Source organism: Microcaecilia unicolor, chromosome 2, assembly GCF_901765095.1.
Source record: "Microcaecilia unicolor chromosome 2, aMicUni1.1, whole genome shotgun sequence".
NCBI lineage: Eukaryota > Metazoa > Chordata > Amphibia > Gymnophiona > Siphonopidae > Microcaecilia > Microcaecilia unicolor.
In genome coordinates, this window is record NC_044032.1 from 394,133,343 (window position 1) to 394,150,145 (window position 16,803).

Consider the following 16,803-nt stretch of genomic DNA (forward strand, 5'->3'; position numbering starts at 1 on the left):
TCCCTTACAAAGGAGGCAAAGGAGAGGCTCTCAGGAGGCGAGAGCTTCCTCTCTGGTGAAGGCGTGGGGTCAGAGGGAAGGCCCGCAGACTCCTCTGAGGAGAAATATCTGGGGTCCTCCTCTTCCCCCCACGAGGCCTCTTCCTCGGTATCGGACATAAGCTCATGTAGCTGAGTCCTTAACCGGGCCCGGCTCGACGTCGAGGCACCGAGGCCTCGGTGTCGTCGAGCGGTGGACTCCCGCGCCGGCGGGGACGAAGCTCCCTCCATCGACGTCGACTCCACCTACGTGGCGGTCGAAGGCCTCGGCACCGGGCTAGAGCTCGCCGGCGCCACAGTCAACGGCGCCGAAGGCGCAAGCACCCCCGGCGCCGGCACAGCCTGGTGCATCAGCCCTTCCAGGATCCCCAGAAGGATGGCTCGGAGGCACTCGTCCAGGCCCGCTGTCGGGAAAGACGGGGGGGCCGGTAGAGGTGTCGGTGCCGGAAGCTGCTCGAGTCCAGGAGACTGCACCGAAGTGCTGGGACCCTGACGCGTCGATACCTCCACTACCGAAGGGGACCTCTCCTCTCGACGCTGACGCTTCTGCGTCGACTCCTCACCGGCACCGAGAGCCGGATGCATCGAAGGCGATCGATGACGGTGCTTCTTTGATTTTTTGCGGTGCCCGTCATCGGCGCCAGGTGGAATGGAGGAGGAGGAGGTCGATCCCCCTCGGTCTCGAGGGACCGGGTCAGACAGGGTTCGGTCCCGAGGGCCATGGGCAGAGGGAGTGACCGGGGCCGATTGCCCACGCGGCCTCTCACCCCTACCCTCACCGGAGGACCGGCGGCCCGACGGGACCTGTGCTCCTGGGGTCGATGCCATCGGTGCCGATTTCGCGGACATCAATACCGGCACCGAAGAACCGGCCGTCGATACCGATGCCGTCGAGGTCGACGTCGAGGGGCCGGCGCAAGTTCCAAAAAGACGGTCCCGAAGAACTTGCCTCGCAACCTGAGTCCGTTTCCGGAGACCAAGACACAAAGAGCACGACTTGATATTGTGCTCCGGCCCGAGGCACTGGAGGCACCAAGCGTGGGTGTCGGTCTGCGAGATAGGCCGGCCGCACCGACCACACTTCTTAAATCCACTCGGGACCTTCGAGGACATCGACGGAAAAATCGTGTCAGCGAAATTAAAGTCGTCAATGGTGGCGGTAAATCACACCTCGAAAAATAAATCGACCGCGCAGCCACAAGGCCGCAACGCGACGCCCCCGCTAGAAAACGAGGGAAACCCAAGCGCGTTCACTTTTTTTTTTTTTTTTTAAGAAATTCGCGAAAACGCGACGGTTTTTCGGGGCTGACAAGAGAGAGCGGCGACGCACGACTCTCTCCAGCGTGGAAAAAACAAGACTGGCGGGAACGGTCGCGCACGGGCGGGAAGAAGGCCGCGCATGCGCGGTGGGCGTGCCCTGCGTGTGGACCGCCCGCGAAGCTTCTTGCGGTTGGTGGGGGCTGCCGCGGACGTCACCCAGTCGTGAGAACAAGCAGCCTGCTTGTCCTCGGAGAACGAGGTTAACATCCTGCCACCCAACCCAACTGATGATATGATTATGTGACAAACCACACCAACACAAAAGAATTAATCCCACTTAAAAAATAAATCAGACAACCAAGAAAATTAGCAGTACACAATCATAACACCACAAGAAATGCAATATTACATTAGACCACAGGTCAATCAAGCCCCGCATCCTGTCTCTGATAGTGGCCAATCCAAGATGGTAAGAGTTAGATTATTTTTAAAAAGCACATCATACAATATTATTGGATTGGCTATGGCAAATAGGCCTTACTGGTGTAGTGTTGGCTTTATTTGAGTGTTTTAGGTCATATGTTTTCTGTGACTGATGGTTTGGAGATGTCCTTTCCTAGATCTGTGACCTGTGGTGTTCTGCAGGGATCAGTACTTTCTCTAATGTTATTTAACATCTTTTTGAGTCTGTAGCTGAGGGTTATACAGCAGTGTGGGATTAGTTCCTATGTTTATGTTGAGGGTTGATAGAAATCTCTTGGACTTGAATCAGATGCAGAACTGCCTTTCAGCAGTGGTCAGTTGGTTGTCTTCCAGTGGTTTAGTTATATCAGTAAGACCCTTGCTTGTTGGGTGACTGGTCGACAGTTTCAGCCTGATGTGTCTATTCATTTGTTGGGAAATGTATTGCCTCTTGTGGATTCTTTCAGATATTTGGGGGTGATTAAAGACTTCCAACTTAAAAACAATTTATGAACTAACTAACTTCCGCAAACTATTGAAGACCCATCTCTTTAACAAGGTATACCACAAAGACCAACAAACGTGAACTCCTCCACATACATCCAGAACTGTCTTATAATATCCGCTTGTTATACTACTATCATGTTTTATCACTATAATGTTACCCAAGATCCTTCTGTAATACTAAATGCCTATTTTCTTATATAATTCCACTATTCATGATATATTGTAAGCCACATTGAGCCTGCAAAGAGGTGGGAAAATGTGCGATACAAACGCAATAAATAAATAAAAACTTTGCAGCTCAGGTTGATTCTTTAGTTTGGCGGGGCTTTATAGTACTTTGTAAATAACGGACTGTGAGAGGCTTTGTTGATGAGAAGTTATTTCAGGTTTTGATTTACTCCCTTTTTGTGTCCTTGTTTCATCATGCATACGGAGTATTGGCTGGAATTTCTGTTGACAATCTTAAGAAGCGCCAAACTCTCCAGCATACTGCTCTTTAGATAATGGTTAAAGCTGCCTGGTTTGATCATGTTACACCTTTGTATTTATGTTATCATTGGTTGCCTGTTTATTATTGTATTCATTTTAAGCTTTTGATCTTAATTCATAGGGCCTTTTATAAGCAGACGTCACCTTTGTCAGTTTTGGTACATAAGTATGCCCCATTTCAGTCTTTGTGATTTTTGGATTCATTATTGTTGGCTATCCTTTCTGTGAAGGAGACTCATCTTACTTCTACAAAGCAGAGAGCTTCTTTCTACTTGACACCCTCTTTTGGGAACTCCCTTCAACAAATATTGAGGCCCAGATGCACTACACTTCAATGACCCTTTAACGAAGAATTTTTGAACCGTGGCATGCATTAAAGGCCATTTTCTGACAATGGTAGCAGAAAACAAAAATGGAATGCAGATGATCAAATTGTGTAGAAACCCTATTGAAACGAGATGCACTAAAGTTTTCCACCTGCCCTAACGCTGGAAAACTGCCGGAAAGCTAACGACAGGTCTGTACCTGTCGTTAGGGCTGTCCGACTAAAATCTTCAATGTAACCCCCCCCAAAAGCGAGGGGGGGGCGAAAACGCGCGTCAGGGGCATCCTTTATTGACGCCCGAGGTCGCTGCTGCTCCCCGCTCCCCCTGCATCTATGTGAAAAAGTGGAAAAAAAAAAAAGGATCGGGAGGGGGCAAGGCGCTCGCCAGGAGCGTCCTGTATGGACGGCCTTGCCCCCCCCCCCCGCCCGAGGTCGCCGCTACTCCCCGCTTCCCCCCTTGAATTAAAAAACAAAACAAAATTCAAAACTTTAGCATCCCCCGGCCCCCCTCCCTTCCTTTCTCTCAACTCTTTCTCCCCACAGCTCCGCCTCCCGCCATCCTCCGCCCCCACCCGAGGTTGTCACCGCCGCTCCCCCCCCCCTCCGCCTTACTGGGCCCGCGCAGCGCCTCTCACCTCTGTGTGAAGGCGCTGCACGGGCAAGAACATCTGATGCCTCTTCGCCGAGTCTTCGCGTCTCTCCTTTCCTCCTGGGCCCGCCCCCGTCTGACGTAAGTAACTTACGTAGGCTACTGACATCAGATCGGGACGGGCCCAGGAGGAAAGGAGAGATGCGAAGACTCGTAGGCATCAGCTGTTCTTGCCCGTGCAGTGCCTTCACAGAGAGGTGAGAGGCGCTGCGCGGGCCCGGTATGGCGGAGGGGGGGAGCTGTGGCGACGACCTCAGGGGTGGCGGCGGGGGATGGTGGGAGGCGGAGGCGGATCTGTGGGGAAAAAGTTTTGAGAGAAAGGAAGGGAGAGGGGTCTGGGGCTGCTACAGGTATGTATCATTCACTTTCTCCGAGGACAAGCAGGCTGCTTGTTCTCACGACTGGTGTATCCCTAGCTCTCAGGCTCACTCAAAACAAGAACCCAGGTCAATTGAACCTCGCAACGGCGAGGGTACAACAGAAAATTGACCTACGAAGAACAACTAACTGAGAGTGCAGCCTGACCGGAATAAATTCGGGTCCTGGAGGGTGGAGTTGGATTTACACCCCAAACAGATTCTGCAGCACCGACTGCCCGAACCGACTGTCGCGTCGGGTATCCTGCTGGAGGCAGTAATGTGATGTGAATGTGTGGACAGATGACCACGTCGCAGCTTTGCGTTTCCCGACAGCGACCCCTAGCCTGTTAGGGTCGAAAGAAACAAACAATTGGGTGGACTGTCTGTGGGTCTGTGTCCGCTCCAAGTAGAAGGCCAATGCTCTCTTGCAGTCCAATGTGTGCAACTGACGTTCAGCAGGGCGGGTATGAGGCCTTGGGAAGAATGTTGGCAAGACAATTGACTGGTTAAGATGGAACTCCGACACCACCTTCAGCAGGAACTTTGGGTGGGTGCGGAGCACTACTCTGTTGTGATGAAATTTGGTATATGGAGCATGAGCTACCAGGGCTTGAAGCTCACTGACCCTACGAGCTGAAGTAACTGCCACCAAGAAAATGACCTTCCAGGTCAAGTACTTCAGATGGCAGGTATTCAGTGGCTCAAAAGGAGGTTTCATCAGCTGGGTGAGGAGAGATGCATCTGTGGGGAAAAAGATTTGAGAGAAAGGAAGGGAGAGGGGTCTGGGGCTGCTAAAGTTTTGAATTTTGTTTTGTTTTTTTATTTAATTCAAGGGGGGGAAGCGGGGAGCAGCAGCGACCTCGGGCGGGGGGGGGGGGGGGGGGGGGGCAAGGCCGTCCATACAGGACGCTCCTGACGAGCGCCTTTGCCCCCTCCCGATCCACGTGTTTGTGGTTTGTTTGGTTTTTTGACATTTGTGGCATGCGCAGAGCAGCCAGCATAATGCATGGCTGTTCTGCGCATGCTTTAGGGGCCGATTACCGACAGGGATTACACCAGTTTGATGCACTGTACTTTACAATACCGCACCGAACATGTGCGACTTGTTTTTTTGGTGCATTATTCGTTTTTTAAAATTCGTTAAGGACTTTTACGTTTTTGATTTTTTAACGTTTGGTTGATGCATCTAGCTCTGAGAGGAGTTCAGTCTTTGTCTTGTTTTAAATGCCTGTTAAAGGCTCATTTTTTCCATTTGGCATCTGATGTAGCCCTTCCAGGAGAATGAGGGGAATCGGGTTGGGGAATCTGTTTTAACTGCTGTTTTTCTTGTGTGTGTTGTTCTGTCCTATTTTTTTTTTTTTTAATGGAGTTCTTTTCTGGTTTGGTTTTATGTTTCTATTGGAAAGTAAACCGCTGAAATCTTATGTTTCTTAAGCCTTGAAGTATAGCAAATAAAATAAACTGTAAACACTCCCAACTTTGACCACTTTATTTTGTAGCAGGTCTGGTTATGACCGCTGGAGCTCTGCAGCAGATCTCAAGAGAAGCTGTCTTAAGAATCAGTGACTAATACCTAAAGAAAAGCAGATGTAACATATTCATTCATGCAGCATCCATTCCAGGTCACATACCTTGTCTGACTCATAGGTTCCCAGTCTACAGCTCAGGTCTGCATAGCCCCAAGCAAATGTCTTGGTCCAGGCAGGTGGAATTAGAACCTTGTTCTGTTCTACTGCCAAAATGCCTTTGTCGGTACATACTATCTGACCCACTGGCTCCTTGAGTTCTTAACAAGAAACAAATCACACAAAAATGGAACACTATTGTAAAATTCAAAGTGTCAATGACAGCTAGAAGCATTGCAAAAACACAGGGTATGCCACAGGCTGGGTCAGATTAAGGGTCCATGAAGTCTAGCATCTTGCCTGCAACAGTGGACATCCTTGACAGTACTTGAAGATCCCCTTCCAGTTGCTCATTTCCAGACATTGAGAAGTCAATCTAGTGACTGCCTAGCTAAAATAAGCTTTAATGGAACCATCCTCCAGAAACCCGTTCAGAATCTGGCCCTGAGCACCAAGATTAAATTATATAACAGTAGTGCAAACTGGCATCAATGTGGCCACATTTAGGCACACCCACTTATGCCATGTCAACAACAGGCATAAATGTGCTCACCTAAACATAGCACTTTCACATGTAATTTATTGTACTCTAAGTTATGCACGTAAATGTTGGTCCCGCCTATGTCCCTTTTCCTGGGAACGTTCCCCTTGCATTTACATGCTAAGCAAATTGTGTGTTATTTATACAATAGCATGGAGTGCTCATCTAGAACTTACACGTGCAAGTGTATGTCTACCAGCCTAAGGGCTAATATTCTATAAATGTAAGCACCAAGTTATAGAATGAGGAGGTGTATGTACATACTTTTACCCAGGCAAGTTTAAAAGAAGCTACTATTGAGTATAAATCTCTGCTTTATATGTACAAATGGCTTTTAAAATTATCCTCTTAGCTACTGTTAATGCCATCATATAATCTATGGAAAACCGGTAGCCTATTCTGAAAACTCAACAAATAACCTATGCTTGTGTACCTAAGAAACATGCAGAAAAAAAAAATCAAGAGAATTTTACCATACAGCCAATATTGCAAGAAACTTAACTATGCCTCAGCAATGTAAAGATGTTTAGCAATAATGGTTGTAAAAATGTGCAAAATTTGAAAAGAGATATTTAGCATTAATTAATGTGTGATAATGGTGCAAGTTATAGCACCTTAGAATACCTGTCTCTCACTTTGTACTTCTTTGGAGCTGTCTTACACCATTAAAGGCCAGATAGAGAAAGAGAGGGCGGGGATGGGATTTGACATATCACCTTTCTGTGGTTATAATCATAGCGGTTTACTTATTATATTCAGGCACTTATTTCGTACCTGGGGCAATGGACAGTTAAGTGACTTGCCCAGAGCCACAAGGAACTGCAGTGGGAATCAAACCTGGTTCCCCTGTTTCTCAGGCCACTGCACTAACTACTAGGCTACTCCAGGTGCGCTGACTAATGAGTTCTTCCCATTTGTACCCATGGGAAATATGCTAGTACATCTGACTCTAAGACTGATGGAACTGAGCAATATTCCAGCAACAGTGGTTGCCTAGGAAGGCAGGGAGAGAGGAGCTGTGTGTGACATACTATTACAAAGCTAGCAAATGATGAGCCTATACAGTGTGAAGATCAGAGATACGATTTGCTCTCTAGACTGGCTTTAAGTGCAACAATTATAAACATGAATTGCTTAATGTTAAAGTCAGTAGCAGACAGAAGTCTTGAATCCATATGTCCTAGTCTAATCCTAGACTATTATTATTCCCTTATTCTTGCATCCATTCCTTGACTTTGCCATCTTTGTTACTCATAATATGCACTGGGAGCACGTCCACTTTCATTATGCTACTGGTGCACGTGATTAAGTGGGACCTTTATAACTTCTCAATATTTACTACTCGGATCATCACTTCCTGTTCATTTTTTAATTTGGAGTAGTTTTTATATGGTTTTCAGAGCACAATATGAGATTAGATAGTAGAATTTACATTTGCGATAGGGGTGGGATCAGAAGGATGAAAACTTTGTTTAATCTGCTTGTTTTCTGTACACAGAGAGATTTCATATGCTGGAAAATATTCGTCTGCCTTTTCTTGTATGTAAATACCTCCAATAAGTGGGATTTGAGCAGGTCAAATTAAAAACACTCATAAAGAGATGGATAATAAATGGCCCATCAGTGCCACTGATGATGAGATGAATGGTTTGCACAGTTCAGAAGAGGCAAGGGGGGGGGGAGGGTGTCTATTAGCCCTGAAAGTTCCCCCATTTTATGAGTGAACAGGAAGGATAAAGTCTATGGCTAACATACATTCAAAGATTTGGCTAAAACACTACTTCTGAAACTCTTAAGTTTGCATATATTCAAACTAAGGAAGTGATATCAAATTTTTGGCTATCAGAAAAATAAGGTGAGTCTAGTTTTAAAGAAAGTACAAGCCACTGGCTGCCAATTCATTTAAATCTCTTTGAGCATTTCTGGAAGCCTTGCAGAAGTCTCCACATCCTTATATATTTTGCTGTCTAAAAAATACAGTTCAAAACACATTAAAGTAGAAGTTTGTCTCACTGATCAACATAACACTATATTCCCAATAGCATTACTGAATAATAGGATTATTTAAAAAGAAAGAATAAGAAATCAGAAAGTCTCAATTGCATAAGACTTCATATCCTTGACTCAGTTCTTGGTGGGAGCCATTTTTGCAGCAATAGCAGCCAGGAGATCTTTAGAGTAAATGTATCAACTTTGCACAAGCTGGATGGTACAGTGTTTGCCTAGGACAATTCAAGTTGGCTGGGGATCAAAAATGGTCACATTTATGTATTTTAAAGTGAAGCAAAATAGCTTTTTATTTTTTTTAAAGGACAAATCAACTTCAAAATACACGGCTGACTTGAAAAGTGTGGGATCTGGACACAAATGACCTCAATTCCTCTTTGACCAGCTAAGCTCAACTGGGTGAGTTCTCAAACCGGGCCCAGGAATTGTCTCAGCAGGCCAGACCAGCTGCATGGAATGTTTGCCACCAGCTTCTAGAGATGCAGAATATAAAGGATACTGATGAGTTGTGCCTGCACAAAGCCTTTTATAATGCAGAACTCACAGTTCATTGATCTGTCTCCAACTGCTGGCTGATGGGTACAAACTATATGTTCTGGACTGGTCTGGAGAGTACAAAAAGGACTATACATATCAGATCCTTCCCCCAAGCTGCACCTTTGAACAGCTTTATTCTGGAGTTCTTTTGATAGCTATACATTAGGCATGTTTAGACCTTTGCTTCAAATTCACTTCATACAAGAGAAACAGCCCAGTTCTTCATCCAGGAGTATCTGAATCAACTGAACTACTGTAACTGGACACAGGTGGACTCTAATTCATTATGAGCCTAGCTAAGGCAATTTTCAGAAACCAGAACTAATCTAAGTTTGATATGCAAAGGTATGAAGACTTACGCAACCAAAACTTTTTGGTTTCTTATTCTTAATTACTTTCTATTTCAAATTTTTTTCACACTGAAAATGTATTTTGTGTGGATCAATGAAATAATTTCTACTTTAATGCAGTTTGAAATGCAGGACTGCATTTTTATTTTTACACAGCAGAAGGTAAAAATGTGCAAGTTTTATAAGAAACTGAAAAACATATATGGACCAAGGTTAACTGAATCACGGATTATAACCAGTTTATCCAAAAGATGAATTCAATATTACATAAACTCATAATGAAGTTCTATACAGTTTGAGTAAAAATGTCAGATTATGCATCATCATGAATAAGGTTCTCTAGAATCACTGCCTTCATGACAGTAAACAAGTGGGAAGTGCAGATTAAGATTTTATTAATCACCAGGTTAAATTGGGGACTAAAAATTGCTCTTCTCCTCTGCCACTAAAAGTATCCAATGGAAAAGAATATTTAGAGCTGATATACAATACAAGATTTAGAGCACAACCTGTGTAGATGTTGGAAAATAAAGAAAAAGCATCTGGCCCACTCAGTCTACTCAGTGGTCTTTACCTACATTATTCTGGCTAAAGAAATCTCTAAGACTCAGTCATACAAATTTAACCAACACTGCTGTAGCTGAGGCCATCATCCTGCCTTACCCTCACTCCTCAACTCTGCCAACTGTACTAAAGATATCTACAAACCCGATCGCCTGCAGGAAAATCATTCCTCCTCCTCTTCTCTTGTTCTCTGGGAAGTGTAGCCTAACTTAGCCTGCCTCCCAGTCCCTCTAAATATAGCTGAGAATGTACTAAAAGCGCTGCATATTGATTGACTTTCCTTTCTCTTCTTGGGAGTATAGTACAGGGTCCTCTCCTTTTTTCCCCTGAGACCACCTCCCCCAGCTTTAGCTTTTCCTTCACATCTCTAGGTGGGTATCAGGACCAACAGCTCCAGCATGATGAGGAAAAGTTAACATGGGACCTGTAAGCGTAGCTCCTTGAATGGGTTTTCTTTGTAACACAAAGCTCGTGATGGAAACGGAGTAGGACCACCATAGGGATGTGTAAGCATGCGTCGAATCACAGACCCCTCATACTTTTACCAGAGACAATCAGTTGCCCTGAGGCATTGGGTCCTTCTCCCTTTTGCAGCCCTCTGAAGGCTGGATGGGAAATTTACAAGACCAGTATTCTTAAAAAAGGTATAACTTCTACAAATGAACACAGTATTTGTAAGTAACATAGTAACATAGTAGATGACGGCAGAAAAAGACCTGCACGGTCCATCCAGTCTGCCCAACAAGATAAACTCATATGTGCTACTTTTTGTGTATAATCTACTTTGATTTGTACCTGTGCTCTTCAGGGCACAGACCATATAAGTCTGCCCAGCACTATCCCCGCCTCCCAACCACCGGCTCTGGCACAGACCGTATAAGTCTGCCCAGCACTAACCCCGCCTCCCAACCACCAGTCCCGTCTCCCACCACCGGCTCTGGCACAGACCGTATAAGTCTGCCCAACACCAGCCCCGCCTCCCACCACCGGCTCTGCCACCCAATCTCGACTAAGCTCCTGAGGATCTATTCCTTCTGCACAGGATTCCTTTATGCTTATCCCACGTATGTTTGAATTCCGTTACCGTTTTCATTTCCACCACCTCCTGCGGGAGGGCATTCCAAGCATCCACTACTTTCTCCGTCCAGCACGGTGGGGTCTCCCTACTGATCTATAGTAAAGGACAATATTAGCGTAGTTTCCTGCTATTAATACCTCCCCCCCTTTATATACCTGAGCAGTAGAGTTGACCAAATAGTATCTAACATTCTACACAAACCTTCGGCTGTGCACCTCCTCCCTGGGGGTCTCAAGGTCCTACCTCCCACAGCCCAGCATCTCCACATCCATTCCCTTCCCAACCCTTGCACAGTCCAGCATCTCCTCGTTCCTTCCTTACCCTGCCCTCCCCAAAGTAGCCAGTATCTCCCTCACTTTCCCCAAGGTGGCCAGCATTTCCCCATTCCCCTCTATACCCTGCCCCCTCTTCCAGGTGGCCAGGATCTCCCCTTTCCCTCAATCCGTAGCTGGTCAGCATCTCTCCTTCTCCTCTGCACCAAGGTGTCCCTGCTTCTATCCTCCCCATTCCACCCCCTGACACAGACTTCCTGTTGGAGGATGCTGGGCATGGTAAGGCTTGAGCACAGGCCTATACTGAAACTCTCTGTGGAGTCTGACAGCAGCATTAAGAGCACCACTCCCAAATTCTGCTGCCCTAGGTAGATACCTAGTGGCGGAGTTGGCCTTGCTGAGCACAATGTTAGCTTTCAAAGTTGTTTTGTTAAATTGGATAGAACTTTCAGATCATCTGACATGATTAAGAACTGATTTTGACTAATGAATATTTGCATCTCAAATCTAGACTGGTGCCTGAGAGTCTAATGCCAAATGAATAACTTTATACACCGCTCCCTATTTAATAGTTGACTAGAGAAAGGACTTTATAGGATGGCTACAGAGTACATATGGAAAAATAAAGCACAGGTTTGTGTACAGTACTACAGACACTTGAAGAGAAAGCAGTGATGGGCTTGGTCATACTTTGCTACATTTCCATACCTTTCACAGGTACAAGGGAAGGTCTCAGATTGTCCAAATGATGAAAAAAGATCTTGTCACACGTGGAACTGAGAGGGATGGGGATTCCAGCAGTCTCTCCATTCATTCGGCTTCGGGCACGCTTTGGTGGGTGAGGTTTTTTAAACAGCTGCAGAAGGAAAGACAGCACACTGGGTTTTCCATCAATATTCCATTTTATAACACTGAAGACATCTGGTCTCCATCACATACATATTTCCTCCAGCTATGCTCTTTTAAATTGGCAAAGACCCCTCCCTCCACCCCCACTGTACCTTACAGAATGCTTTCTGGAAAGGGATTGAGCTCTGAAATATCATCTCCTATCTAACAGCTACAGAGGTAAGCTATTTCTTTGTACAGTACTGAAGGTCTATTTACTCAGGTCCAGATGCACTAAGATTCCCGTTAAGAATCCATTCAAAATTTCAAATCGGTAAAAATTACCAATTTGGAAATACAGATGGATTCCCATAGAGAATCTCATGCAAATGAGCTGATTGCCGCTTTTGCGACCCAGCTCATTTGCATGCAATATGGGAGAAGCCAGTTGGCCAGCTGAGAATGTGCAAGCAGCCCATCGCTAAGTGTGGCTGTTCTGCGCATGCTACAGACAGCTTATATACACACAGACAAGCTGCGTGTATGAAAGCTGGTGTAGCTTTTTTTTTTCCTTTTGAAAAATTGCCTGATGCCGGAAGCATGCACTCTCTTGGAGGGGGGGGGGGGGGGGGGGGTTGCGGTCCGCATGCTGGGAGGTTGAATGCTCCTGGGGGGGGGGGGGGGGGGGGGAGAAGATCCCAAAACTCACAGGAATTTCAGTATTGATTTGCAGCTGCGGGTACAAAGCTTGAGACCAGGCTAGAATGGCTCAAGCAGGGAGCTGCAGGGGTGGGGGTGGAGGATTTCAGAGATCTGCACATGAGAAGCTGGAAACGTGCTGTGATTGGCTCATACACGCAAAGAAGCTGCGTGTATGAGAGCCGTGCAAAAGCTTTTTTTACTTTGAATACTGCTGTGCTTCCAGGGCGGCATATTTTACTGAAGTATCGGGGCATGACAACTGTTCCACATCTTCCTTCTCTGAACTGTTCCAAATCCAAATCCTTCTCTGAACACAGCAGGTGATTAAAATAAACAGAACTGCTGTGTTGGAAGGCAGGAAATCACTCTCAGGTCCTGATGATTTGATGGGCTGATTCTTCCCTCCATTGTTTCAGCTGTCATTTTAGGCAGTATCGACAGCTACTGACCATTTATTAAAATTGAGATGGTAAAAGTAGAGGCTGCTTCTGTGCATCGCTCAGAAAACAGCTGTGCATCGCTTTGCATGCACATTTGTATAGTAATTAGCTCATTATAATAGCTTTGCATTCTGTTTTCGTTAGCTGCTACCGTGATAGGAAAAGAGCTCGGAGAACCCTTTTATGCATATAGTGAATGATACATACCTGTGGCAGGTGTTCTCCGAGGACAGCAGGCTGATTGTTCTCACGACTGGGTGACGTCCGCGGCAGCCCCCACCAACCGGAAAAGGCTTCGCGGGACGGTCGGCACGCAGGGCACGCCCACCGCGCATGCGCGGCCGTCTTCCCGCCCGTGCGCGACCGCTCCCGCCAGTTGAATGACAAGCAATAAACTATGAAACACAACTCCAAAGGGGAGGAGGGAGGGTAGGTGAGAACAATCAGCCTGCTGTCCTCGGAGAACACCTGCTACAGGTATGTATCATTCACTTTCTCCGAGGACAAGCAGGCTGCTTGTTCTCACGACTGGGGTATCCCTAGCTCTCAGGCTCACTCAAAACAAGAACCCAGGTCAATTGAACCTCGCAACGGCGAGGGTACAACAGAAAATTGACCTACGAAGAACAACTAACTGAGAGTGCAGCCTGACCAGAATAAATTCGGGTCCTGGAGGGTGGAGTTGGATTTACACCCCAAACAGATTCTGCAGCACCGACTGCCCGAACCGACTGTCGCGTCGGGTATCCTGCTGGAGGCAGTAATGTGATGTGAATGTGTGGACAGATGACCACGTCGCAGCTTTGCAAATTTCTTCAATAGTGGCTGACTTCAAGTGGGCCACTGACGCTGCCATGGCTCTAACACTATGAGCCGTGACATGACCCTCAAGAGCCAGCCCAGCCTGGGCGTAAGTGAAGGAAATGCAATCTGCTAGCCAATTGGAGATGGTGCGTTTCCCGACAGCGACCCCTAGCCTGTTAGGGTCGAAAGAAACAAACAATTGGGCGGACTGTCTGTGGGGCTGTGTCCGCTCCAAGTAGAAGGCCAATGCTCTCTTGCAGTCCAATGTGTGCAACTGACGTTCAGCAGGGCGGGTATGCGGCCTGGGGAAGAATGTTGGCAAGACAATTGACTGGTTAAGATGGAACTCCGACACCACCTTCGGCAGGAACTTTGGGTGGGTGCGGAGCACTACTCTGTTATGATGAAATTTGGTATATGGAGCATGAGCTACTAGGGCTTGAAGCTCACTGACCCTACGAGCTGAAGTAACTGCCACCAAGAAAATGACCTTCCAGGTCAAGTACTTCAGATGGCAGGAATTCAGTGGCTCAAAAGGAGGTTTCATCAGCTGGGTGAGGACGACGTTGAGATCCCATGACACTGTAGGAGGCTTGATAGGGGGCTTTGACAAAAGCAAGCCTCTCATGAATCGAACGACTAAAGGCTCTCCAGAGATGGGTTTACCTTCCACACGATAATGGTAAGCACTAATCGCACTAAGGTGATTCCTTACTGAGTTGGTCTTGAGGCCAGACTCTGATAAGTGCAGAAGGTATTCAAGCAGGTTCTGTGCAGGGCAAGAACGAGGTTCTAGGGCCTTGCTCTCACACCAAACGACAAACCTCCTCCACTTGAAAAGGTAACTCTTTTTAGTGGAATCCTTCCTAGAGGCAAGCAAGACCCGGGAGACACCCTCAGACAGACCCAACGCAGCGAAGTCTACGCCCTCAACATCCAGGCCGTGAGAGCCAGGGATTGAAGGTTGGGGTGCAGCAACGCTCCGTCGTTCTGCGAAATGAGAGTCGGAAAACACTCCAATCTCCACGGTTCTTCTGAGGACAACTCCAGAAGAAGAGGGAACCAGATCTGACGGGGCCAAAAGGGCGCTATCAGAATCATGGTGCCGCGGTCTTGCTTGAGCTTCAGTAAGGTCTTCCCCACCAAAGGCATGGGAGGATAAGCATACAGGAGGCCTGTCCCCCAATGAAGGAGAAAGGCATCTGACGCTAGCCTGCCGTGTGTCTGAAGTCTGGAACAGAACAGAGGCAGCTTGTGGTTGGTCTGAGAGGCGAAGAGATCCACCGAGGGGGTGCCCCACTCTCGGAAGATCTTGCGTACCACTCTGGAATGGAGCGACCACTCGTGCGGTTGCATGACTCTGCTCAGTCTGTCGGCCAGACTGTTGTTTACGCCTGCCAGGTACGTGGCTTGGAGGAGCATGCCGAACCGGCACGCCCAACGCCACATCCCGACGGCTTCCTGACACAGGGGGCGAGATCCGGTGCCCCCCTGCTTGTTGACGTAATACATTGCAACCTGATTGTCTGTCCGAATTTGGATAATTTGGTAGGACAGCCGATCTCTGAAAGCCTTCAGTGCGTTCCAGATCGCTCGGAGCTCCAGGAGGTTGATCTGCAGATCCTTTTCCTGGAGGGACCACAGACCCTGGGTGTGAAGCCCATCGACATGAGCTCCCCACCCCAGGCGAGATGCATCCGTCGTCAGCACTTTCGTGGGCTGCGGAATTTGGAATGGACGTCCCAGGGTCAAATTGGTCCGGATGGTCCACCAGAGCAGTGAAGTGCGGCAACTGGTGGAGAGGCAGATGACATCTTCTAGATTCCCGGTGGCTTGAAACCACTGGGAAGCTAGGGTCCATTGAGCAGATCTCATGTGAAGACGAGCCATGGGAGTCACATGAACTGTGGAGGCCATATGACCCAGAAGTCTCAACATCTGCCGAGCTGTGACCTGCTGAGACGCTCTGGTCTGCGAAGCCAGGGCCAGGAGATTGGTGGCCCTCGCTTCGGGAAGGTAGGCCTGAGCCGTCTGGGCATTCAGCAGAGCTCCTATGAATTCCAGAGACTGTGTTGGCTGGAGATGGGACTTTGGGTAATTTATCACAAACCCCAGCAGCTCCAGAAGTCGAGTAGTGCACTGCATAGACCGGAGGGCTCCCGCCTCCGAGGTGTTCTTGACCAGCCAATCGTCGAGATATGGGAACACGTGCACTCCCAGCTTGCGTAGGTAGGCCGCTACCACCACGAGGCACTTGGTAAACACTCGTGGGGCAGAGGCGAGCCCAAAGGGCAGCACACAATACTGAAAGTGCCGTGCGCCCAGGCGGAATCTGAGATACTGTCTGTGAGCTGGCAGTATCGGTATGTGAGTATATGCGTCCTTTAAATCCAGGAAACATAGCCAGTTGTTTTTCTGAATCATTGGCAGAAGGGTGCCCAAGGAAAGCATCCTGAACTTTTCTTTGACCAGGAATTTGTTCAGGCCTCTCAGATCTAGGATGGGACGCATCCCCCCTGTTTTCTTTTCCACAAGGAAGTAACTGGAATAGAATCCCTGCCCTTCCTGCCCGGGTGGTACGGGCTCGACCGCATTGGCGCTGAGAAGGGCGGAGAGTTCCTCTGCAAGTACCTGCTTGTGATGGGAGCTGAAAGATTGAGCTCCCGGAGGACAATTTGGAGGCAGGGAGGCCAAATTCAGGGCGTATCCGCACCGCACTATTTGGAGAACCCACTGGTCGGAGGTTATGAGAGGCCACCTTTGGTGAAAAAAACTTAACCTCCCCCCGACCGGCAGATCGTCCGGTACGGACACTTTGAGGGCGGCTATGTTCCCGAGGATCCAGTCAAAAGCCCGTCCCCGGCTTTTGCTGTGGAGGCGCAGGGGGCTGCTTAGGCGCACGCTGTTGACGAGAACGAGCGCGCTGGGGCTGTCCCTGTGCCTGGCGAGGCCTTCGGGCCGGCTGG

General features: G+C 47.8%; 1 protein-coding gene across 5 annotated transcripts in view; it reads right to left on the reverse strand.

Annotated features, from left to right (window-relative positions):
- The window catches only part of WDFY3 (WD repeat and FYVE domain containing 3), a 655,707-nt gene that overhangs the window by 57,749 nt on the left and 581,155 nt on the right, over positions 1–16,803 (reverse strand). For all 5 annotated transcript variants that reach the window (XM_030190597.1, XM_030190598.1, XM_030190593.1 and 2 more), the window contains 2 exons: positions 11,772–11,919; positions 5,721–5,875 (listed from right to left, as the gene is read on the reverse strand). In XM_030190597.1, coding sequence (XP_030046457.1) covers positions 5,721–5,875; positions 11,772–11,919 — 303 coding nt within the window. The remainder of the gene's footprint in view (positions 1–5,720; positions 5,876–11,771; positions 11,920–16,803) is intronic.